The sequence below is a fragment of the Oryzias latipes genome, chromosome 19 (assembly GCF_002234675.1).
Source record: "Oryzias latipes chromosome 19, ASM223467v1".
Lineage (NCBI taxonomy): Eukaryota > Metazoa > Chordata > Actinopteri > Beloniformes > Adrianichthyidae > Oryzias > Oryzias latipes.
This window is the reverse complement of record NC_019877.2, coordinates 9,909,546-9,935,807: the sequence shown is the minus strand read 5'-3', so window position 1 is coordinate 9,935,807 and position 26,262 is coordinate 9,909,546. Positions and strand designations below refer to the sequence as shown.

At 38.4% G+C, this 26,262-nt stretch overlaps 1 protein-coding gene across 4 annotated transcripts in view; it reads left to right on the top strand.

Annotated features, from left to right (window-relative positions):
- The window catches only part of vti1a (vesicle transport through interaction with t-SNAREs 1A), a 104,831-nt gene that overhangs the window by 52,625 nt on the left and 25,944 nt on the right, over positions 1-26,262 (top strand). For 2 of the 4 annotated variants that reach the window (XM_004080387.4, XM_004080388.4), the window contains 2 exons: positions 11,852-11,922; positions 16,002-16,063. In XM_004080387.4, coding sequence (XP_004080435.1) covers positions 11,852-11,922; positions 16,002-16,063 — 133 coding nt within the window. Of the gene's footprint in view, positions 1-11,851; positions 11,923-16,001; positions 16,075-26,262 lie in introns of all 4 variants that reach the window. The other 2 variants (XM_011488209.3, XM_011488208.3) reach the window with 1 other exon arrangement.

Sequence of the window (26,262 nt, the reverse complement as noted above, 5' to 3'; positions counted from 1 at the left end):
ATACACACATTTTTCTGTTCTTCCTCTCATGCCTCCTTCTCCTTAAAGGTCCCTGACTTTCTCCTTCCCCCTACTGTTTTAAATAAGAAAAGAGACAATTTATATAAATGTTTTCGTCTTTGAGAAATACCCTCAAAGTCTTCTTGTTGATATTGATATATGCTGTTGTTATTTACTAGAAAACTATTTTAAGGAGCACGATCTTAATAAAAATGCAGCACAGCCTGCTATTTCATCTGCTTTTGCAGCTTAGATGTCAAAACTACTGACTCAAGGAAACTAAACAAACTGATAAAAAAAGGATTACTCTGCTGGGATTGGTGAGCGATAAACATAATATAGACATTTTGCGCTCTCTGAAGAATGTTCTAACTCAGCAATAGAGTTTCTACCACCCAAATCCTCTTAAGTTTGTGGGTAAAATATGGCTTGGATGAAATCACTGTATGGTCCTATTGTATCACTTGTTTTTGATTATTTAATTATTATTTTTTTGGTGTAGTCAAAGATTGAGTTCCTCTTAATCTTTACGTCACTTAAAAACGGTAAACTTTCTTGGAGTTTGGCTTCCATCACTTCTGTTGATGAGTGATTGGGCCCTTATGTGACACATATTTCACCAAGGTTTTCAGAACAAGGGGACAAGAAAAAGGATGAAAAAAAGCTTCTTGCTTACCTAGGCAACGACTATGGTAGAATTACTAAGCAGTCTCGGTTGCCCTCTCGTTACTCTCCGAGATGCCTGGTGACAGAGGTGACGCAACGAAAGTGGCTGTGGGTTGAGAGTGGAAGGGTCAGTGCCCAAAGGGTACAGTGCCATGGCCGTGCCAGGCCAGGACCCTGTGCCATTGTCTCCTGTGCCCCCACTGTCAGCTCGTCCTGTGCTCCGGGCCACTGACGAGAGGGCACGGGGGGACTGTCACGCGTCGGCCCTAATTACAATCAGGGGAAGGAGCTACGATGATTGTCCACTGTCACATGTCCCGCTGAACACCCATAATGGCTGCACGGTATCTTATTTCACATGCAGATGATGCTTGCATCAGATGTATGCATTTTTAATGTCTCCTTCTTTGGTCTCTTACAAACCCTCATAATGAAATTCTATAAGTTAGGTAAAAATCTACAAGTGTTTAAAACCAGCTTTAAATACTAAAACTGTATTTTAACATTATTCAATTGTTTTATTGAATATATTTATAAAATGTAAAAATGCAGAATTCATACACATTTAAATAAGATAGCTTACCATTGTCTTAAGTCCCTGTTTGATTTGTGATTTATTGTCAAATCAATAAATCCCTCATTCTTTAACCAATTCCCAAAGAATGTGAACAACTCATTTTAGGTCCTTTAATAGACAATCATAGGTTTGTGTCAGCTGACTTAACTATGTGTAACCTCCTACTGGTAGAAAATGTCCAGTTGTTTATCTCAAAGTTGGTACATATCTGTGAAGACTGTCATTCATCCAGGATGGTTCCAAAAGAATAAGACGTCAAATCTCAACTCAAAAAATCAAATCCAGATGACCCTTTTTTTAACTTTCAGCTCAAATTTGTTAATTATCTCTTTCTGGCTGGCACCAGGCTTAAGACTGAGTTCTCATATAGAAATATGAATGTTACTCATCAATAAAGACTTCCTGCAAAAAAAAGATTTGGGTGTTGGGTTGGCTTAGGCTTTCCTATTTCAACCCTAACTACCAGAAACCGATAGTTCTCAAAACTTTTGTCACTTGTAGCTTAGAATAGTTTGCAGCTTGTCAACGTCTTTAAGAAAATGAGCAAATATAGCCACCCACAGTATCAATGTTTTTAATGGATAACAGAATGTGCTTCTTATAAGTCAACATAGCTGTTTTTTGGCCTTCTTTGTGTTGTCTAGCAGTGTAAAATATACATTGACACAGGGTCATGAACCTTCTGATGACCACAAAGGGAAAATCATACAAATAGAGTTTAAACGAAAAACCTGGTTATGTAAAAAAAAAAAATAGACAAATCTAAAGATGTGTTTGTTGATGAGCCCCCCCCCCCCCCCCCCCCCCCCATCAGCATGCAACTACACCCACTTGGAGCCACTCTAGTCAAAGAAAGTCTCCTCTATCCTTTTGGAACATTCATCAGAAGACCTTAAAAGGCAGCAAAGAAGCCAATTATCTCCTCTATTAGTAAAAAGGACAGTACACTTAACTTTGCTGTTGAAACAAAGAAACAAACAAAGAGTGATGGGCAGGAGAGGTTGGAGGAAAAAAGGACAGTTAAAGTTGACAATAGAGTTATAATATCATGTCCTTTATGAATAGTTAATTTGATGGTGCCAAGGTTCTTTGGGAGATTGATTAAATTCGTTCTGGCATGTCTTAAAACTTAGATACGCTTCATTACTGTAGAAATTGGTGGCAGGCGTGCTGTGTTTTCACTTAAGCTTTTTATTTAATGATGAGGGGCAGGAAAAACTTGTCTGCCTGACAGTAATGCACACTGTTAAATTCAATTTATTTTGCTTATAATACAGTTTGTTAATTAATTGACAAATTCTGAAGCTCAACATGTTATTTCTTCCCTTTGCTTGACAGGTGGTCCTACTTCTCTATTCACTGATATAATATCTGCCAGTGCATGCATTGAAGGTTTTCTTAAGCTTTGTAGTAAAACTGATCATTATAAAAGCCTTGTGTGAGGTTTGAATAATTTTTCTTTGATTGCTGATTGAAAGAACGGTGTTTAAAACACAACTGGGCTATACGTTTAAAGTCCAAACCTTTTTTCAAAACCAGGCACGCTTTTGTAGAGCCGCCAGATCAAAATTCCTGAGACAAACTCACTTCCTTAGGAAAGCAGAACACACAAACCCAAAGCTAAGCATGATAGAGGTTTCAAAACTGTCGAAGCCACAACTAACTTAGCTGTTTGACTAAATTCCTCTGAAAATCAACTCTGTAGTTGAGGAATGATGTCCTTGGTGTGTATATTGATGCCTGGTATTCTTTGTCAGATATAAAACCTCCAGAAGCTGTAAAACGAGAATTCTTCAAATTCTACAGTTATACAGTTAAAAAAAAATCATTTAGACTGTTGGAGATTTTAAAATGTGACCTTTGATATCACACCGTCACTACTGACTGAGCAAGAACGAGCGGAAAAATGTATTGTAACCTATGATTCAGTAGTTATTAGACTAGGCTAAAGAAGTTTTGAAATCTTGATTCAGGAAAAGAGCTGGACAGTAATAAAAAGTAGTTTTTTTTTTTTTTTTTTTACCTTTTGTTTTTTTCAGTTCAGCATCATTGTCTAAATTAGTTTCCCATTTTCAGAGAGGCTTTGCTGTCTGACAGACGGCCACACCTTTAACTCCAGAAACCTGTCGCTTTCAGATGCAGCTCTACAGACCTAAGCCCTGTAGCCATGTCATTTCAGATAATTTAAATTTAGGTTCCAGGCTTATCCCCAGCACATAATCATTTCTTCACCAGCTTTTTTTATTTACTTATTTATTTTTGAGTTGCTGGCTGCTGATGCTGCTGTCCCAGCACATAATTGGGCTGCAGATCTGCCCTTCATGGTAACATATCTAGGATGACACCATCAGTTGATACCAAGCACATCAGAGTGTCTTTCTTTCGTTTTCCCTCTGTCTCCATGCTTGTTTGTTTGCTCATATATTTAGAAAACTGTATATTTGGACCCTGGAGACGGGTGATGCTCATGCAACCATGTCCTTTTCATACAATGCTGCATTTTTGTCTCTTTGCATTTCTTTAATTTAGACTCATTTGTGAGAAATATGTTGAATGAATATAGAGTAAAATTGAGGTAATTTCAACATTGTTATAGGCCGACTCTGTTTCGAGTTTAACAAATGTCTTTTTTAAGGGCTAACTTAAAACGTGTTTTTAAGTAACAAGTTATTTTTATATTTATCCAGTGTTTTACTTCTCAAGTACTTGCTTGTCTTGTTACATACAAGTAAAATATTCTTCCTGTTTTATATTGTTGGATAAATAAAAAAAAAACCTTTAAACTATTGAAGGAAATAGTGTGTTCCTTTCATAAAGGTCTTGGTAATCTCCTCTACCTTTTTACTTCAGTGTAGCTTTAGTCAACACATTCACTTGTCTACTAGTTCAAACTGTTTTCAATGAGATTGATTAAATCGCCACCATGCAGAGTCAGCACAAATGAACAATGTACGCTGGGTTTTTTACATCCCATCACATGTTGAGCGGTTTCACGTAAATTCACAGTGGCAGCTGGCTATAATCTGCCTTCAACTCTGTGGCCTCAATCATTGTGAAATGAGGCGCGTGATGTCTCTCTGTGGTTAGTCCTGTCTGTTTCTCGTGCCCTCGATAATAGCTGTATTGTTATATTATTATTATATGCCAGAGAGAGGAAGTGCAATGGTGTGATCCCAACAAAAACAATAACTTGGTTGTGTTCTGTCTTTTGACAACAGTTTACATCACCTGAGATCTAAAGGATATATTTCTGTCCATGCCCGTACATTTAGCTTTTCGGGTTGTCTGGGTGGGTCGCAGAGAAAGGTGGTCAGTTCAAGAAGCATCTCAGGGGGGGACAGTTGGTGTGTCTTGCTGTTCTCCCGAGGCTCATTGAAAATGGGATATACCATTGTCGTGTGTGTGTGGCAAGTGCATCGTGAAGTATTCATGAGGCTAATGTAAGTTTAAGTATTTATCACTGTCGTACTGTGCCCTTACACCAAACTATGGTTGGTAGTAAACTGACTCCAACACACAGGCTGAACTGGGCATTTTGACTAAACAAGTTTAAACCATCCACCCCAATCCACCTTTGGTTTTTTTCTTACATAGGCTTCCCCAACTCATTAGTAGTATTTTTTTTTTTTTTGATTTAGCAAAACATTATTAATTTGTTTCCTGCTGACAGATTCTGTCACTGTAACTGTTTAATCTAACTAATGCCTGCAACTTTCCTTCAGGCTAATTTTTGATGCCTCATCTTCACGTCTTTCTTTCTCTCCAACATTAAATCGTTGTGTATAGTGTTGTGACAAAGTTTGTCGATTGTTGTTTTTAAGTATGCTTGTCTTACAGGATTTATTAGATGAGAAGAGGGCAAAGGGTGGTTGCTCTCATCTGATCAAAAGACAATTTGAACATGGATCAGGTAGAAAACTGATGTTTTGCTCATAAAACAAGCCAAATCTTGAAACATTATCCAAAGAAAACTTTGGATAATGTTTGTGTGCCCACAGAAGGTACCACACCTCTATCAGTTTTTACATTAAGAATTATTGAAAAAGAAAAAAGATTAAATCTGTTTTGCGTCACTTGCTCAGGCAGCTGGGTGAGCAAATTCAGCAAAGCACATTTAGCAATCTGGTTTATTTTTTTATTAAATAAAGGCAATTACTATAACGGTGTTGACAGGTTAAAAATAAAAGCATACATTGCCTTTGTGTGGGGAAAGCATTTAACAACCTTTGTCAAAACATGTAAATTAGACTTATGGCAAGCCTAGTTTTTGGAAGATAATTAAGACATTACGATTCAGGACAAGTTAATAGGGATGATTACAGGCGTCCTTTAGGTCTTCACTAATCATAAAGACTTTAAGCCTTTGCATGTTGGCTTGTCTACCCCCCCATCTTTCGTTTTATTGGTTAATGAACTGTGGTAAATGTTAGATCTTCATTCCCAGTCTTTCACAGAGTTTGAGGAGATAGGCAGGGAAGGGCTGCCTGAGGTGTGGTGTTGTACAGATAATTAGACGGCAAAAAAATGTGTGTTTCCCTCTTTGATCTGCCCGTCAACTTTCTGATTAAAGGCGTAAAAGCTTTTAATCAACAGTAATGCGATGATTAGCGTTCTAAACTCTTGAAATTGAACTAGGGGAACATCAAGTTTTCTCTTTCTTCTTCTTCTTCTCTTTCCTCATATTTATAAATACATCTCCGTCTCTCTGCATTTCTAAGAACACGTTTCACGTGTTCAATTCAATATCGCTTTTGGTTTGATTATTTCTCTTGTTGTGGTGCGACATGAACGGCGGAAGTTCACATCAATTTGGACGATGTTTTGGTTGACATTTTTTGTTTTATAGTCTGAAGAGTCCTCATTTAGCTACCAGGTCCAGTGAAAATAAATTCAAATCCTTAACATTGTCCCTGGATTGATTATTTGGACTGACTGGCCTGTATAAATGTTCATTTATAAGTATTTGTTATACACTCATGTTAATTTTTTTCCATCTTTTAGTTCGAACCAATGCTTGCACAATTGCATGACACAAATGTCAGACTTATGAATAATGCAAAAACAAATTAGCTCATCTGGATTTGAGTTTTTAATTCTATACTTCATACATTTTATATAGTTTAGAACAAATTTAATCAACAAATACAAAACACATTTGCCTGGGCTGGAAATGGAATTTATATGTCAACTTTGTTTGAGTTTAACAATTGACCTGTTGGGATGTGAACACTGCCAAAGCAAGTGTAAATGCTGACCAGTCGCCTGTAGAAATTCCTTGTTTTTTTTTTTTTTTTAATTGAGGACCTTAGAAAGTATTGCTCCTGTTCACACATTGTTGCATGTGGAGCAATCACTGCAAGCATCCAAGTCTATTAGTTTTCATTTGGATGGTTCAGTGAGACTGGTTGATTAAGTCCAGGCAATTTGCTAGAAGGAACACTCATTCTGCTCTCACTCCTCCTGCCTCGCAGCCCTTTGCCACCAGTCGCGTTGTTGTTCAGGTTAATTTAATCTGGTTTGTTAGATTTTTCAACACAAAAGTCTTGTGGCTGTCTCTGGGCTTAAGTAGAACGTTGTTTTCCTGTAATTTCCTGCAGAACGTTGTGTCCTGTAAATGCCCAGTTAATTACACTGAAGGTAAATATTGTAATGCAATAGTTCCACCCCACAGAAAGCATTGATACATGTGAGTGGTTTTGTCAATATTTGTGTGGCTTGTCCAAAGGGATTTGTTTGTATGGGTGATTTCATAAATGTAAAAACAAGCTTTTCCCTTCCAGGGCTCATCAATTCTCATTGAATGGAGTGGGAGAGGGACTTTTCCTGTTAAAAAAATGTAAATCTGGTAATCTGAGAATTTGACTTTGAGGTTGAGGTTAAGGGAAAATAGGAGGGGGAGCTCAAGTAGAAAGAAAATGTAGCCTTCAGTTACCTCCACCCCAATACAGCTATAAACAAATTGTTCTATTACCAGCTGCTCTCATACCGGCCCAGTCATTTATACCCATTAAATCAGTGTCTTATCACCCATAAGACAGCCTTACGTCTCTCAATCCACCAATTGTCCATAATCAACCATTTAAAGCAGCAGCGGAAATTTCTTTTGTACTTTGCTTCGGTCTGACAGACAGCCAAACGAGCTGGGAGGAGGAGGGATGAGGGAGTAGAGAGGGATATTTTCTGTGGAATGATGAATAAGCCAGGTTGAGTGGCTGACTAACGGAGATCTGTCTTAATCAGAAGTGATTTGTCAGAACAGGAGCTCTGCGGGGTCAGGGCACAGGCGATGAATAAAACACAGTCTGGCAAAGTGAAGAAAGGGCCCAGAAATCCAACCTGACTGCCCACCACCACTCAAATGCATGCAGGGAAAGGGCCACTGGATGGCTTATAACGGGATAGACTGAAACTACTACAAATCCTATTGACTATAGCCTATAAATCTTGACTTTTTAAATCTTTTATTCCTGTATTTTATGGACCACAAGGCACACTTAAAATGCCTTTAATTTTCTCAAAAATTGACATTGTGCCTTTTAAGAAGGAGCCTCTTATGTCATAATTCTGGTTGTGTTAACTGACCTGGAACCGATTATCTGTAGTTCAAGGAGCTCAAAAATCTGTCTAAATGTTTTTGAAAGACTTTGGTAAACTATGGAATGTCGAAACATTGCGGCTACCAAGTGATACGTACTGTTCTTCAACATAAAAAAAATGAAAAATTGTTGTTTTGTTATGTGTTACCACTGAACAATGTTGAGTTATTGTGAATAAAGTTCGACTTTTTTGTTCTGTTGCACTCTCTGCAAGGGCTGAAGGGCAGAAGAGGCAAATATAAGCAAAAGTGTTTGCTAGAAAAACTTCCCATCAAACCTTCTGACCAATCGACTGCCTCTTGGTTCCTAGGCATTCTGGGTAGTGAGTCATACAATATTATATGACTGTTTTGTCTTGCTTAATGAGCCTTAAGATCCTGTCTGCCTTATGGTCCAATACAAAACCTTGATGTTGTGTATACTCTGTCATTTGTGTATACTCTGCCCACCTCCCAATATACATCATGTATGATTGTGACTTTATTTATTCATGGATTTTGTTATGGACTCAACATTTCTATTCTTAATTTTTTGTCCAGCAGCATAAAAGCTAAGGGCCTCTTGTGTTTGACAGATGTTATTGTTACAATAGGGGGTTATGTAGCTTTGAATACCCAAGGGGGTATATTTGTATAAACCCCTCTTGTATTTCAAACTAACTTTTTTTTAACTATATTTACATTATATTTACTATATTTGAGTGCATTTCATTTTGGACTGAACTTGGAACTCCTGATGTAGTTAGGCATATGATATAAGCTCTAGACTTCCTTAAAACATGCAAATGTATTCATTTATTAGTGAGTTTGAAATGGCAAAACTATTTGAGTCTTGGTTTCTCTTTACTTAACCTTTACCTTCCCACACGTTGAGTTGTCTTGTATGTGAGGCTTGTGTTAGACCAGCAAAAAAGTGCTCTTTACTACTAAATGAGAAGGAGCTGTGGTGATCCTTTAGGTACACCCCTGTCAGGTTATGTTCTCTTTAGGCTCCAGGGACTGAGGGAGCAGGTTAAAAAAAAAAGAGAGCCTGCCACACAGTTAACAATACAAGGCTCTCAGACGCAGTGTAACTGCAATGGAAAAGTTTGTTTAAAATAGATTGTACCACCAATTAAAATTGAAGGGTGTAGACATGTTGGTGCTCCTCAGTTGCTTTCTAAGCGCCATAATTCTGAGGAATGGAGCAGAGCTCTAATTTAATGCACAACCACTAAAATATGAAGCCTACGCTTTGTTTTGGAATAAATAAAAATAGTTAAAAATAGGTTAATGATTCTGCTCTTAAAAAAGTAAGGTAGCTAAAGTTTTTGTCACTAAAAAGCATACTACAAAAATAAAGACAGCCAATTCTTCTGGATTCCACATATTTGATTGGGAGTCTGTCCCACTATCCATCCATCTTCCTACGCTTATCTGGGACCCACTACATACTTTCCCACAACATATTGTGAACATTTTCTAAATTATGATCACAATCATTCAACTAATTGATACAGTTTCACTTGAGGATCATATATTTGCACACCAACTCACAAATCTTGAGTTTTAACTTTAGTCTAAGATTTTGATTAATTTGTGTTTAGAGATTATAATCCCTAATGAGTTTCTATTTGGTGGATATCATGAAACATAGATCTAAAGTATGACTTGGAATAAATCCACATCCAGTACAAGTAAGTAGATGTGTCCTATTTGTTAACAGAAAAGATATTTGTCCAGACACGCATTTTTCTCCTTCAGATTTCTGCATTCACTGTTTTTGTACACGTTCTTTGTATTACATTAAAAGGCCACATCAAATTAAGACCCAGTGGTGCTGATGTAAATGTAATGTAATGGAATAATGGGCTTGTTAAATAGGCGTTTGGGGATGGGAGTCTTTAACAAGAGCACGGCCTCCAGGCCAGGGTTATTTAAATTGTTAATAGCCGTTAAACAGGCGGGGAATATTTTAAACGCTAACGAGCAACAAGTCAGAAGCATTAGCAGTGAATTCTGTCTCTTTTTTCCATTTCTTTTCAGCAATTGGACAGTTTTAATTGAGTTTTTTTTTTTGCATATATTTTGAGCATAGTTTGTATGGGGATTGTACGGGCGTCCTATGGGCACTTGCATTATCACCTGCGAGCGGCATTTGAGTGCAGTCAGTTATGGGCCAGCACTTGCACCTTATTAATGACAAGAAGGTTGAGGTGGATTAACGGCATTTTATGACAGCGTAACTTACATTAGCCTTACAAATACATAACAATTCACCCATCACACACCCTATAATGGTACGTTCCTTTTTCATGGCATCCTTTGAGGTGGCCATACAAGCCTCAAGGGAACTGCATGCAAGACACACCTGCACTCCCCACACGGATATTTAAGAAAAGTGTTTATAACTAGAAGTAGACAATCATAAACCTTTAGTTTAACATGACTTCCTAATGACTTTCACTTGGGTTTTGTTTAATAGTACTTAATGTTGTACTTATACAACATATCCTGCAGTTTAACCGCAGTTTCATGTTATATACAATATATATATTTGCAGTGGCTCAGGCGATAGAACAGGTCATCCAATTGACCGAAGGGTTGGCGATTCGATCCCCGCTCCCCCCAGCCTGCTGTCGTGGTTTCCTTGGGCAAGACTTCACCCTTCCTGCCTCCAGGGCAGCTGTGGCTACGTCAGTAGCTTACCATCACCAAGAATGAATGAGGAGTGAATGAATAATGGACACATTGTAAGCGCTTTGAGCACCAAGAAATAGTGCAGATAAATCTAATCCATTATTATTATTATACTACATTTATCACAGCCACTGACAAAATGTTATTGTGGCTTCAGCCTTCAGTTAACTGAAATCCTCTTTATTGCTCAGACTACTTATGAATTCTTCACCTTTGTTGTCACCTAAACATTCATAAAATAATAATTACTAAACATAACTGCCTTTCTCCCATTACCTCATCCATCTTGTTACGCACTGCAAACCTTTCCAATAAGCCACTTGACATAAAAAACCTCTCCTCCTGCAATACTTGTCACACTCATTTATTGAACAAAAACCAACAGCCTTGACAGAGATGGATAGATGTGCTTATTTGTCTCTTTAACAGAAGATTTCCGCTTCAACTCCCTGCGTGTTTATTTCTTGTTCTCTTCCAGTCGGGATGGGGGAGGGCTTTTTTTATGGTTATTAATACCTGCACTCAGTCTTTTAATCTGCCCTATTTGTCAGATGTGACTGTCTGACTGCACTGTTTAATCTGGGTATCCTTCAATCTGTCTTTTCCCAGATTAGAAATTAATGAAGGCAGGAAGAGACACATTTGACTCACTTACAGTGTTGGAGGGATGAATGGGAAATAAATAGTGTTCTTTTTTTTTTGCTGCTTCACCCTGATCCTCTTTCTCTGTAACTTGTTCTTCATCCTTCTCTCTCTTCTCTTGTTTAGCTGCCAGATGTAGCCCATTTTTACACCCCCCCCCCCCCCCCCCCCCCACACACACACACACACACACAAAACAGGCGCTCAGCACGTGGGCCCTTTGGTGTGCGGCACCTGTGTAGCGTATTACAGTCAGCAATTGTGTTGTTTATTCTGGATTTGTTTGGTGTGCTTGAAAGCCCGCCTTTGATCGATATGAAGATTTTTCACTTATTTTCATGATTCCTTCTCCTCCCCCTCTCTCAATTTAAAACTCTTATTTTCAATTTAGACTCTTATTTACAATTTGAATAATAAAATATTCAGAAACACAATGTTAAGTTTTAAGAAGAGCATGTTAAAAAAAAAATCAAAGCCCCCTTTTTCGTTGTGAGTCTTTATATTAGTTTATTTAATTTTAAGACATAAAATTGATGTATTTATGTTGAAATTAACTCAAACGCATTTTTTTTGGATGAAGTTGCTTTGGGTAAAGAGACGACCCAAACTGTTATATTGTCACCTATATAACATTGTGGCATGACTACGAGAATTGTTAATGCTTGCCTCTCATGCTACATGTCCTTTTGCAGAACAAGTCGGACAGGAGATTCTCTCCAACCTGCACGGCGACCGTGAGAAGATACAAAAAGCCAGAGAGAGGGTGAGAACACACAGCATGTGCACACACTCAGACATCTGATCTAACAAAGATTTGCGAAACCAAGACGGCTGAAAGCCGGTTAGCAGAAATGCCATGAATTACCACTTTGGAGAATGCCAGGTAGCACACAAATGAAAATCAACACATTCAAATATGAAGAGAAGCTTTCATGGAAACCTCAAGGTAGCAGAAAAATCTAATCTGGGGCTTGTGTCCTGCTGGTTTTCCAGATCCTATCCTTACTTTTGACTACCTGAACCTTCTGTCAATAAAAAGTTCAGTTTAAAAGAAGCAGCACTGCATAACATATCAGATCTAACACCTGTTCATGTTTGCCAATCATTTAACATTATGATTGAATCAATATTTTATTTATTATATTGTGTAATTTGGCTTTAAGGGCCTTTTTTCCACTTCCGTGTTTCCTAATAGCGTAACCTCTCCTTCTAGCCTCCTTCCTCTGCCCTTCCTTTGCATTTCAGCAGCCTCTGTAGTTCAACTCCCTCCTTCAGACTGTACCTCAGAGGCTCTTAATCCTTAATGTTGCCCCTCCTAACATGCAGGCTGCCAAACAGACAGGTAGGCAGACAGAGCAAAGACCAAACATAGGAAGGGGGCCCAGCCCTGTTGGCCCACTCAGCGCTGAATGCTTAAAGATCACAACATGGCAGAGGGCCTCGTACAGACGATTTCAAAGAAAATCAAACATCTCCTTTCAAAACTGTCTATAGTGACTACTGAGAGTACCTGTGCTCCTATTTTTTTTTTTTTTTTTTTTTTTTTTTTTTTTTTTACTTTCCCTACCTCTCTCTTTCTCCACCCTCTTCCCATGGGTCTTCTTTGCTTAACCTCTCCAACAAATGCATACACACACAAACACACACAGCAGATGCTTTAGAAGAGTTTTGTCCGGAGATAGTAAAAAGTGAAAAACCAATAAAATATAAAAAATGGAAGATGAAAGTGCTAAGTAACTCCCTATATATTGATTTATACGATTATTTTTTAACTGTATGATTTCATGAAGAGCGAAAGAGACCCAAATAATAATTGAGATTTATTGAGATTGTACATGTAGGCAGTTAGTCCTTCGTCCAGAGAGAGGATGAGTTTGTTTTTGTTTGCAATATTGTCAAGTAGCTTCTTTCTGATACCCTTATTTCCAAAAATAAAAGCTGATATTTACATTTTATTTCCAGTTTTACTTTTTCAACCTCCATCTCTAATAAGCTACAGGTAAGAATTGATAAATGGAGTATACTCATATATTGCTTTACTACCTTGTAAAAGTCCCAAAGCAGTTTACGCACACTAATGGCGGCTTCGCTATCTTACACTGGCGCCGACCTATAACCACCAGAAGCTATGTGGGGTTCAGTGCCTTGCTCAAGGACACTTTGACGCATGGGATGGGCAGGAACCGAACCTGCTATCTTCCTATCAGAGGTCAACCGCTCTACCACTGCACCAATACTGCCCATGTATATCAGATTTTTTTTTATTGGGTTTGATTTGTGATCACCTAAAAATTTTAATTTTCATGGGGTTTTTTTGTATAAAAAAAATCTTAAGATGATCTATGATGCTTTTCCATTTTGTAGAAAAACTCAAAAAGTAAGTTTGAACAAACACCTTCATGCGGTTAATTTTAGACACTGAACTGCAAAAAAAAATAGTTCACTTGGTTTCCATTTCAGGTTAAGGAAGAAAGTGAAAAAATTGGCACAGCGGGTGTGAACAGGGGGAGGGACGAAAGGATGATTCAAAAGGAGAAATGTATTTTGGGAGGAAGTGTGAGGTGTCTAGGGGACAGATCTATGGGCATAGGCAGACATCAGGCAACCGCTGGACTTGTTGTCTTTGCCAGAGGGCCTAAACCCCAGGTCCCTCACCCCCTACCCTGTACCACATGGATCCTTGGCTCTGATAATCTGCATTGCACCAGCTCAGGCTGCCAGAGGGCTGGAAAGAAAGATGGAAGAAAATGAAGAACGTAGCAGGATAGGGTAGAGAAGATGGGAAGAAAAGCAGGCTAAGAAAGATGACATCAAAATAAGCAAGGACTTGCAGGAAAAGATTGGTGCTGCAATGAATGGTGGGAAAATGGGTTTACAGAGAGAACATGGGAACCCAAATAAAACGGCAAATAAAACAGCAATGACAAAAAAAAGTTAGCTAAACTTCCCACATAATAAAAATCTGCCTATTAATTGAGAAATAAATGTTGTGACTCTAAAAAATAAAAGTAATTTCATAACATAAAAAAAGAGCAGAATGAAGAGAAGCTTTCTCTGCAAAAAGATCAGCTGAAGGCCATTTAAGTGACTTGTGGTTTGCCTCGCAATTAAAAAGTTGTTTTTAGTTGGTTTCTAGTAATGTTTTATAGTGCATGAAAAACAGACTGTTTAAAAGTATATTCTGTTTTTTTCACTGGTAAATTCCATGAAGTAAATCTAAAAGAATTTTTTTTACTTTTGATATACGATTGTCTCCTGATAGCTAGATAACTACTTTAAAAGTAGATCAATAAACTCTGATTCTAATGTACAATTCATAAATCTCTTTTATAAAGAAATGCTTTTGGTGAAAAGAGGAACACCCAGTTCCATTAACCCAAAAAATGTGTTTTCTTCCGATGGGGGGGGAGATGACTGTAGTACACCCATCTGAGGATGGATTCCCAAACCTCCTTTTCCCCAGCCACCCCTGTGTTTTGTTTTGTTTTTTTAGAATACCTGCTTCAACTAAGCAGTTTAAATCTGTTTTTTTTTTTTATTCCATAGTAAAAATAGTCTGTCAGTCTTCTTCATTGTCTTCCCTTTTCTTGTGAACCTTAGATTATAGATGTAAACCCTTGGTAGCTCATAAAGCATCATTTTATCTCCAAAGTTGAATATGTGCGAAAGTTAAAGCTGTCATCATGTGTGTCGACCAAGCTAAAAACATCCACTCCTCTGGGTGTAACGGAAAATCTGTCTTTCCGAGTTATGAAAAAGAAAATCTATGACCAATGGATGACCTCCACCTGTTGGGTTTGATGCACTTCAGCAAAGAAATCACCTTAAAACAAACAAAAACAACGCCATTCCCATTTTTGACACAAAAACTGCATTTTTATTCAACCTCCACTTGTTATGTTTTAAGCAAGTCTCTGAGTGACTGCAGAGTCAGGACACCAGGAGTTCTCATGTCCGCCCATCCATCAACCCATGTATCCATCCAATCATCCATTTTTCAAACCCGCTGACATTCTTTTGGGACCAGAGGGCTGCTGGAGCCTATCCCAGCTACAGTTGAGGGGGACTAGCAATCTGCCGAGAGCATGGCCTGGAAGTAGCAACTGGCAATCAGAGTCGACTAAATTGCTAGTCTGTCGCAAGGCAAAGTTCCTATGTCCATCTCTTTTAACCCTTTAACACCGGAGATGTCGCTGGTTACTCCTAAAATAACGCTCTCTGACATACCGTATCTCTTTGACCGTTTACGCGATCAACATTTTTTAGCTGATTCTGACTTGGAGAAAAGCAGCTCTTTATAATATAATGGCTTTGCACCGATATGCACACATGACCAACGTTAAGTGTTGCATAACAGCGAAATGCCGCTTTGGTTTGTGATGGAATCAGCTGATTTATGCTGACTGCATGAGCCCTTTACTACTGTACAGTGTTGCTGCTTATCTCCGCTTCAGAAACTGCTGGAGTTACGTTAAATGCATAAACTGTTAGGGGTTACGGTAGTCAAAAGAAGGGTTAATTCAAGTTTAGCTGCCGGAGAAGTATTTATGTACAACTTGATGTGAAACATAAATTCCTTTAAAGTAATTTATTGAAAAACTTTGAAGAGGTTCAATTTTTTTGAAACACCAAATTTAGTCAATCACATTTGATACTGATCGTCCCCAATTTCTCTGCAACTATGAGGTCTATATTGTGAAATGATCTGAAACTTTCCAACAGTTTGGAAGACTATCAAACTCTGTTTATATTTGTTTTGTGTGTGCATTGCTGTGTTTCCTCGTAAACGGCGTGCCTTGGAATTGAAAATGAAAGCTGTCTTTTACTGTTCTGCCTTTGCAGCTGAGAGAAACGGACGCCAACTTGGGCAAGAGTTCCCGCATCCTCACTGGCATGCTGAGAAGGTAAGAGGCAGGTAGGGACTTCGTTTTTGTTGTATTTTTGCTACAACAGTGTTATGAATAGCATGATACGGTCTTTTTTTTTAAAACTTTTTCAAGAAAGAATTGTTTTAGATAAGTGTCGACAATCCCTCCATTTTTGTATTGATTTGTTTGGCTCAGTGACTGTCATACTGAGTTGGTCTTTCTTTTATTGACACTTATTTTTCTTTAAATCATCTGAGCTCCCCAGCTCTATCATCATAAACTGAGTACACTGAAGCTATAAGTAATTGGTTGAATTCGACAGTATTTGTACTCTGGTTGTAAAGAAATGAGCAGTGAAGCACTGAACAGAAAAAGGCTGGAGAAGACAAGTACGCTCTGCACATGTCTCCATTCTTTTCTTCACTTTTATTTTTTCACAAAGGAAAGTTGCAGGCCATATCTCATTCGCAGCCTTTGGTTTTTTTTTTGCCCACTAGTTCACAAACAAAGATTCACTCGACATAAACACAGCTCTTGAACACAAATATATCAATGGGCTTTGCATTACACCAGCCCCTAACCCACACTCAAACGGGGTGATGTATAGTCACATCTCCATTTCATGAAACGCCTGTGTGGTCACCCCTGAACCGTAACTGCACGCTTTTGTTTCTTTCTCTCTCTTGTTCCTCCCTTCCTGTGGATTTTGATTAAATGTAATATGTAAATGACACAGACTGAATGTGAAATCCTTGCGCAGGAAGGAAGTGCCAATTGAAATGGATGCTTCAGTGCCTGTAGACAATTTGCAGGGCAGCTCGCGGGGCGACCAGTAGATAGTAAGGAGGGAAGGCCTGAGAAGGGCTGTGACGCCAACTGTAACCAATATTTCTGCATATGTCTCTATTTTGTCAAGTCTGATTATGGGGGAAAGAAGGATTGAGAGGACGGGGGTCACCTCACGTGGTATGTCACCCAAAGCTGTCCAGAAATCATTCATCATTCCCTCCCCCTCCCTCCCCCCACTCCCTCTGGTGCAGAAGTAAATAACACACACTTATTTCAATATTATCATATTAGTGTTAAAGTTCAGCTGTCACCTAATGGGAAGACTTAATCAGACATAGCATTTTAAGTGGCATGCCCCCCCCCCCCCCCCCCCCTCATGTGCTCTCCAACGCACCCCCCACCCCCACTTGATGTGCTTTGGCTCCTCTGGTTAGAGCCCCTCTCAAATCAGGATTTATGAGGGCTTTCTAAAGTGTTGCCCGGCTGCAAGCCTCTTCCTATACTGCTTGCCATTCCGCTTGATGGGAGCAGAAGAACCAAACAACACCCCCCCCCCCCCCCCCCCCCCCCACACACACACACACACACCTTTGTTCCATTCTTCCTTGTTGCTAAAATACAAGAAAGTATTTTGTTTGTTCTTTTTTTTTTCTAACTTTGCACATTTGAAAAATTTGAATAAACATGAAAAACTTACAGCAAAAATGAACATAATTTTACCCTCCCTAGCTTCTTACTGATTTTTTTTTCTAATTTACACTGTTTTTAAAATCCAATTTTGTATTTTTTTCCACACTTCTCTCGTTTATCAAAGGGGAAAGGTTATAAAAATAACTGTGTGAAATCTGTGAAATCCCCTCACTACACTTTTTATACCCCTTTCTTAGAGAGACGACCATTTTCACTCTTTTCTCTCTTGTTTCAACTTCCAACTTTCAAATCTTCATAGAAAATTAAGTCCAGGATTATAGAATGAAAACAAAGATCTGCTCGTGAACTAAATGCATTCTATACAGGTGACACAGCAGGGAAAGGATTGATTGACAAGGTCAACGCCCAATCAGGATGCAGAACACAGTGTGCTGTGTTAAAATAAAAAGGCATGCAACATTGCACTGAAATAAAACAACAAGTCAGAAAGACTGCATAAGGTGAACTGCGATATGGTGAAGGAACCCTGTAAATGCAAAAGGAAGTGCATTTACAAAAGATCATCTTCCTTAGAAGTAGCCCAAAAATGGATAGAAATAATAGTAGATAGAGTAGTAATACTCTTTTCCCCTCAATTCAGTAATTTTGGAGAAATGTTTTTCATGATTAGCACAAATTTTTACATTTCTAAGCTAAATGGATAAAAAGATGAATATAGCAGCTTTCCTTTGACAAGTTATAACTGCTCTCTCTTTAATTTCAGACAAGTAGACGAAACAGGCTTGTTGCGGTTTCCTGAATCCTGTTGATGTTGTACGATTGAACCAACACCTTACACATTTCTTAGTGCTCTTAAGGCTGCCACCCCTGCTGAGAAACAATTAGACACTCATTAGGCTATCTGCTGCAGTTCAAGAAAGCTAATTAACTTTAAGAATCTGTGAATATCACTTATTGCAAGCAACCCGGGGAAACATGCACATCCCAAATAGCTGTCGCTTTGTTTTTTAAACGAAACTGTTGTTGCATTCAGACAGAAACTCATAACTTCAACGAAGGGTAATTAGTGAAAGAGATTGTTACAGTAGCTGTTAATTGGTTCTTTCATGGGCTTGCTGCTCATCTCACAAACCGATATCTTTGATGCCTTAATTCCAAATTATTTGACATTTTGATCATGTCTGATACAAATGGTAAGTTTGGCACAGGCTGTGGTGGGAGGGGTCACAGTAGTCCATGATGTGGATTATTGTCGCTGATTAAAAGGCTGTGGGATCTTTGATAAGACCCTTGTAGTGTCTGTGGAGCTTTGACTCTGTTTGACAAGTGCTATACTGAGCATCTTAAGCCTCTCGTATACATCCATGATCGGATCAGTTGGGAATGGAATGCAGCTCCAGACCCAGTTAGAACTACTGGGGCTCTTGGCAGCTTCATGGAAGGAGGGGGTACAGTGAAGAGCAATGGAGCATCGAAGGGAGGATGAAGGGGGAAGGATGTGTATTTTGAAGCAGAGGGGTTGTCTGCTCACGCTGGCAGCTGATCCCACATGCAGGTGGTCGACTCAGTCGCCAGGCAGATCAAAAAGTCAAGGCCCCGAGTGGACCTCCCTTTGAAATGGGAATGGGGTCTAGATATCAGACAGAAAACATAAGCAAGCTCTAAGCCACAGAACAGCTCCATATTCATGGCTGGGCATGGAAGTAGCAACGGGCATTCAGGATGGACAGAGCCCCGGCCTTCAGAAAAAGACTCATGCGATCTCAACACCGATTAAGAGATCAGCCTAAAAGTTGGAGCGAGGTGATGCAGAAACCTGCAGGCTGTTGCTGTTGCTGTTGCACCATTACCAGAACATTAACCTTCTGTCATGCTCCAATTCTTAAAGTGTCCCCAAGATTACTTTTGTTTTCGAGTGCGACAACCCTGTGCTGCAGCAAGCTCACAACAAGCCTCTGAGAAGTTTTTCTTTTGAAACCCTTTGGAAAAATATATTTACTTTTTAATCTTTTTTATACATAAAAGGCTTTTTGTGTTTGTTGTTTAGAGGTTTATTCTGTGTTTTTAAAAATAAAGTTCAAGCAGTAGTTGGGGTAAAAGAGGTAAGCGCAGTTGTGCACCCAGTTTTGCCTGGGGTTCCTCTGGGGAGAGTCCTACGGGTTCCACTTGCAATGTGTTTGATAGAAAGTAGGTTCAACAGAATAAGGTTTGTGGAAAAAAGGTCAGATGTTCAATACATAAAATTAAAAGTTTTTTTTCCAATTTGGCATGAGCATTTAGAAGACAGACTGAGTCTGCTCAACAGGCTTCACAACTTTACATGTAAAGTCACAAACATTAAATGTTACTTTCTGTGTACTTATTCTCTTCTCAATAACAGTTAATACCTTAAAAACACGATATAGTACCACATAAGTACTATGTAAATACCTATCCTCTTACACATGGTGAGTACCATGAAATGCACATATACTTATTAAGCACATAGAAAGTACATTTTGGGAACTTCTTTACTGTATTTCAAAGGTACTTTCTTTTTACCCACCATCTTATTTCACAAGATAAATACCATGAAACATACATTAAGTTGACAAGTAAATTCAAGGTACTTTACTTGTACTTACACTGTCATTACATGTAGTAACTACCACAAGAGACCCAATAACTCAACACGTAAGTAAATGGTAAATGGCGTATACTTGTATAGTGCTTTTCTACCTTCCTCGAAGGCCCAAAGCGCTTTATAGTAACAAACCCATTCACACACACATTCATACACTGATACTCCGCTGCCGAACACTGGCGCCTTGGTGTCTTGCTCAAGGACACTTCGGCACATGGGCAGGCAATCACGCGGGAATCGCACTGGCAATCTTCCAATCAGAGGTTGACCACCCTACCACTGCACCATGGGCGCCCTAGTGTGTACCACATGAGTATGAACCAATAAGTACCACATAGATACACAGCAAGTACCACGTAAGTACCCAGTTGGTACAACAAAATTGTCATGTAATTATTACTTAAATCCCGCATAAGTACCAAATCTGCTTAAATATCAAGGGTATTTAAGTGGTAATTACCATTTAGTGATCGCCTCAATACCCTGTATCACATAAGTATCCATTTAGTATAACAAAAGTACAATCTAATTAAATACACTGTACAAGTACCTTAGTGTAAAAGAAAGCATTACCAGTGTGGTTTTGATAGACTTTCTTTTATGTTTAGAGAGAGTTCTTTTAAATTTAAATTGAACAAAATAGAGGTCAAAAACCAAATAAGATTACTGGTATTTGGGGTACTTTTTAAAGAATTATTGCTTTGTTTTATCCACACATGCAAACGAACGTGTTTATTTTATGTACTTTTCCGTGCATTCCTTCAACACTGCAGTGCAGTTTGTTGCAATACAACTCAAGTCAACACACAACTCCTGATTTGTTTTTCTTTTTTGCCCCAAGTGGGACAGATTTCTCCCGGCGGATTATACTCTCTCTGATCTTCTCTCTGTTTTGCTGCCACAATAATTCCGTGTACTGCCCTTAAACTCATCCCCTTTGCTTTGTAATTTGTTCATCCTGGCATCATCAACACACCTCAATCTACCCTTCGCTCCCCGCCATAAAACGGCGCTACATCCCTCTGGATCAGTCACGCCCCTCCTTTTCTGTTCTCTCCGGGGAACGTTCTGTCCTGGCTGCTTTCATTTTGGAATAAGAACAAAGTGAAGTATAAATTTTCTGTGCTCTTTTGGCACGGCCTTTATAAACTTTAAAGTAAGGTGAACGCAGCTGTTGTTCGATATGTTCACAGATTTGGGGAAAGTGTATGAGTCTACACAGCAGTGAGTTTTGGAGGATTTTGTTGCTTTTACTTGGTCAAGTAAGCCCAACATTTTTTCGGTGCAAATTTTTGGCAATTTTTGCCAAACTTTAACAAACTGATATTGTATTTTAAGAAAATCCAGATATCAAGGGATAATTGGTTGAATAGAAACGAATTACGACTGTCAAAAAAAACCCTTTTTTAAGATTAAAGGGGCAAAAAAATAAAATAAGATTTTAAGGTTTCACTTCCCTCTCTTTATTCCTTCTTCTGTTAGGGTGTTATGAATGTCAGATGATTGTCTTATTTTGACATAGCTGATGCTTTTTGTTATTCCTCTGTGCCTGTCTTTGGCTACAGGCTGCTGCTGGGACAATGACAGGGAGCGCCTCGGCCTCATTACTCGCTGCTCCCGAGCCAAACAAGCGCCGCTGCCTTCACTCTGTCTTCCTGACTCTCCCTCCTCCTTTATCTCATCCTTTTTCTTTCCTCTCTTCCTACACTTTGCCTATTAGAGAGTACTGATGGGACAATTTTTGCGGGGGGAAAAAAAGTAGACACACACGAGCCCGGGTTGTAGAGGAATGGCTTGTAGACAAGGGCAAAGACCTGTTGTTGTTTTATATAAGGGATGCATTTGTGTGCTTAGGATTGACTCACTTAGCTGGCTGCCAAAGCTTCCTTTTTCTGCCTGCATACCTCCTGTTTTCTATTATTCAGCCCATAGTAGGATTCTGTTATTTGATGAGGCTGAGCTTCCCTGAAATCTGCTGGCACTGGCCTTATGAAGGAATGTTCCTTTAAATAAAAATGTGTAAAAATGCACACAAAAAAAGGAATATGTAACATTTATTAAGTACAAGATGGATTTTAAGTAAATCAAACATTAAAATATTTTGTGTAAACTCAATGATAATACAAATGGTTCACGGTCATCTTGACACAAACATCGAGGTGCTCAAGCCATCCCAACTGAAGGAACTGTTTTTTTCTCCCCATCCTGTAACTCTGACTGACTTTCATTCTGACGAGATCACCAGAGATCAGTGGTGTCCTTATCCCTTGAAGTGGCTCCAGGTGTCACTCCAAGGGTACATGCCCCGTTTGATCTGTCGTGGAGCGCCAGTCGGGCCATGGCACCCTCTGATTTCCCGTCAGGAAAGAACGAGCCTCTCAGTCCAAAAGTTCCACTTCTACTTTTGAGTGATGGGAGGTGTGAGAAACTGGCAAGTGTGACACCTCGTCCCCACAAAGAAATGAGCATGAAATGTTTTGGAAATTAACCGTTTCCACATATCTGTCTGAAGATCCTTCATGGGAATATTGTATACAGGTGATCTTGAAACAAACAAAAGAAAAATCAAATAAACCCAAAACGTCCTCAGTGATCATGCTGTGAACCTTGCCTTAAGAACAAAAAACATCCTCTAAGATGCTGTCCAAAGTAGGTCCCTCTGTTTATTGAAGAGCTGCTGAAACAAAAGGGATAGATGAAACAAAATGAAGGAACCGAGAGCGATCTATCTTTGGAGCAAATATAGATGGCAGCATCCTTCCTGTCTTTTATTCTATTATATCTCTTGTGTTTTTCCCCCACCTACTGTGCACTTCTTCAAAAATTACAGGTGAGATCTCAGTCTGTGGCAGGCCCTGCTTTTCGTCTATAGTGAACAAGGGGAAGGGTGGTGGGTGTAAAAAAATACACAAAAATAAGAAAAGACTGTAGAGGAGAGGAGAGGAAAAAGGGATTCATGCTATGCAGTATTGCTGTGTTTGTGGAACGCACTCTTCCCTTTGTGTGTCTGGAGATAACTTATTCAGCACAGGCCCGTTCATCCAGGGGTTGAGCTCAGGCGTCCGTCAAGATGGAAAATAATGAGGCGACAGCCGCGCAGAGGATAGCTCTCACCCTTTGTCTAGGTCTCCTAGCCGTTCCTCCCACCCTTCTCCATCTCCACATCCTACCCTCACATTATCAACCGATTTAAATAGATAATAGGGGGTCTTCTTTAGGACGTTTTGAAGCAATTAGAAACTGTCACATTGTTTTTGCCTTGGCACCCTTTTCCCTCAGAATAAGCTATTCTAAATACCTCTGGACATGCTTTGGAAAAATAACCTGGAATTTTGTTACGTTCTATGAAAAGAAGCCTGAAAAAAGCAGACGGCATGAAACTCTCATATCAGTCATTATGCATGATAGGAAGACCTATCAGGATGTGCACTCCTCATAAGGAGCAACAAACTCACATTCATACTGAATGAACTCAGCCAGGTGTGTTCTTTTAAATGTTTGCTATTTTTCCTTAAAGCTGCTTTTTTGGTCATGAAACCACACTTTTAATGTGTGTAGTTGCATAGTTACATCATAATACTTTAAGCTACAATTGTTTTCACTTATCATAGGTTCTGTTTTAAGTATATATATTTAAATATATATAAAGACTCAGATGAAAATGGTGTTTTTAACTCGTTCTTGTTGCATTTTTCTCATGATAGAGGACATATTCGAACAAATGCGTTTTCTGATTTTTTTTTTTTTTTTTTTCAAATCACAGTGAATTTGAAGATGAAAAAATGCAGCTTAAAAAAGCTTGTCATTTCTACGAACAAACTGCAATCGGTAGGCCACAAGCTCCATACCTTGCTCTATTCCGATACATACACTTGCAGTTAAATAGATCCGTGTACGTTTTTGTTTTCCTAGTTCGAGCTGGCATCTGGCTTAAAACTGAACAGCTGGATAGCTTTGAAATTGTAGTTGCACTGCTAATGTCATGTTGCGGGTGTGAGGGTCTGTTAGCTAGCAGGAGAGCATGTAAACAAGAGGTAATACCAACAGACCCACAACTCAGAAAACAACACAGGTGTTTTGAATCTGGCTAGAAACGGCATGATCACAATTTAAAAGCCACTGGAAATGCTTGTAAACTGATCAAAAGATGATTGGAGTGGGACTTTGTTGGTTTTTATGGTGCACAAGTAAAATTTATTTTTAAAAAATGCTCAATTTAAAGGATCTTTATAGAAATATCTGTGGGCATCAATCATTTGCTGTTTTTTTATATGAATGGCTCTGTTAACATGTTGATGACATGAGGGATATATTTTATATGATTGGATAAAAGACGATAAACAGAAAAGCGGCTTTGATTGAGTAAAACAATAAAAAACTTCAGTATTTTCTTCAGAATTACAAGCTTATAATATTGCTTTTATACCAAACAAAAAAGAAATCTATGTATATTGTATTTTATGGTTTTAAAGTCAAAAGGCTGTAGAGTGAAAAGTTAGATCCTCCACTCTCTTTTAGTTGTCCACTCTGAAGGACAAGCCACGATGTGTAAAACAGGTATTGACAAACACAAAACTTTCAAAGTATGTGATTTACCAAATCCAATTTCTAATTGTTTACAACTCTTGCAATAACATTTAATATTTTTGAATTCTTTCTATTGTCATATAAAAATTGGTGTTAGTCGCAAACTCTAGAATTTAGTCAGATAAAGGAAAAATACAACAAAAGAAATACTGAGAAAGGAAATTGAATTTTTTTTCTTTTCCCTTATTGTTTACCTAATCCTCCTCTTGTTAAACGGTTTCAACATAGCAGTGTTTTTCTACCTTATTTTTAACCCAAGGTGCTTTTTTTTTCCTTGATAAAAATCCCAAGGCACACGACCAACTGAAGAGTTGTATTAGTCTGTATTCACAATATACAGTGATTTTAGCAAAGTGTCTTAAATAAGAAAACAAATAAACAGACAGAAAAAAGTATTTTATGATCTTTCAGATTCCTGTGTATTCCTCAGTGTGAAATTTGGGCCTCTTTGGATGAACACAGAGCTGATATCCTGGCAATGGTACATGTTTTTTAGACAAATTATTCCTAATTGAATAATTACCCACGGCACACCTGACCATCTCTCATGGCACACTAGTGTACTGCAGGACGCTGGTTGTAAAACACTCACCTAGAGAGTAAATCTGTGTTTTGACATTTCTCTTATCATTAGAAATGGGGCCCTCTTGCAGAAATAGTAACTCTTAACGTTGTTGTTTCGTTGGCAGGAATAACATTTTGTCACTTAGGTTTTTGTTTTTTTTCTTAAATTCTAATATTTTTGGCACAGAAACACCTCACTGGAATTTATTTTCAAAAGGAGTTACTATATCGCAAAAGTTTTAAGTAAGTTACAAAAGTAGGAGACAGATTACCTAGATAGTAAAACTACTAAACTTAAAAATGGATGTACTTTTCTCTTATTTTTAGAAAACAAGGTATATTGCTAAATAGCTATGTTCTTTAGAAAAACTGTTTAGATTTTGCCCATCTACATTAAAGATTTAAATTTTATCAATAACTAAGTATAAACATTTATTTGTACCTGTGTATTTGTCTTGCCCACCTCTGGGTCAGACTTTATTGGAAATGGCAGGAATACAATTTTTAGGATTTAGTTATAAAATTTCACATTGATTTACTTAAAAATAAATAAATAAATAATCGACTCATTAAATGAATGAATCTTTTTTATGGGCTTTTTTTTTTTACAAGTAGCTTTTTGAATTTTCTCAGCTAAAAACAGCCTTTTTGTTTGTTTGTACTGTAAAAATTCTTAATTTTACCCTGTTTTGTTGTGTCATCACTAAACCAGATTTATTTTAGATGGACATTTTAACTGTTTTTCAATACATAATTGAAACCCAAATTGAATTCACGTTGAATCAGTTCAGTCTTGTGGCTATCATACCCAGACCTATCAAGTGCAGGACTTGCATCAGCCGTTGCCCTGGCTTTGGTTTAGCCAAACGAACCAACCATACTCCTCTGGTAATGGCAGGTTGTTGTCTGCTGTTTGTGGTCCAGTGCTCTGTTTGTTTAGACAGCGCTGCTTAGCCATTAAAGGCTACATCAGCTGTAGCGGTTGCCCCTTTGCCCCCATGGCTTTCTCTTGTTTGGGTAG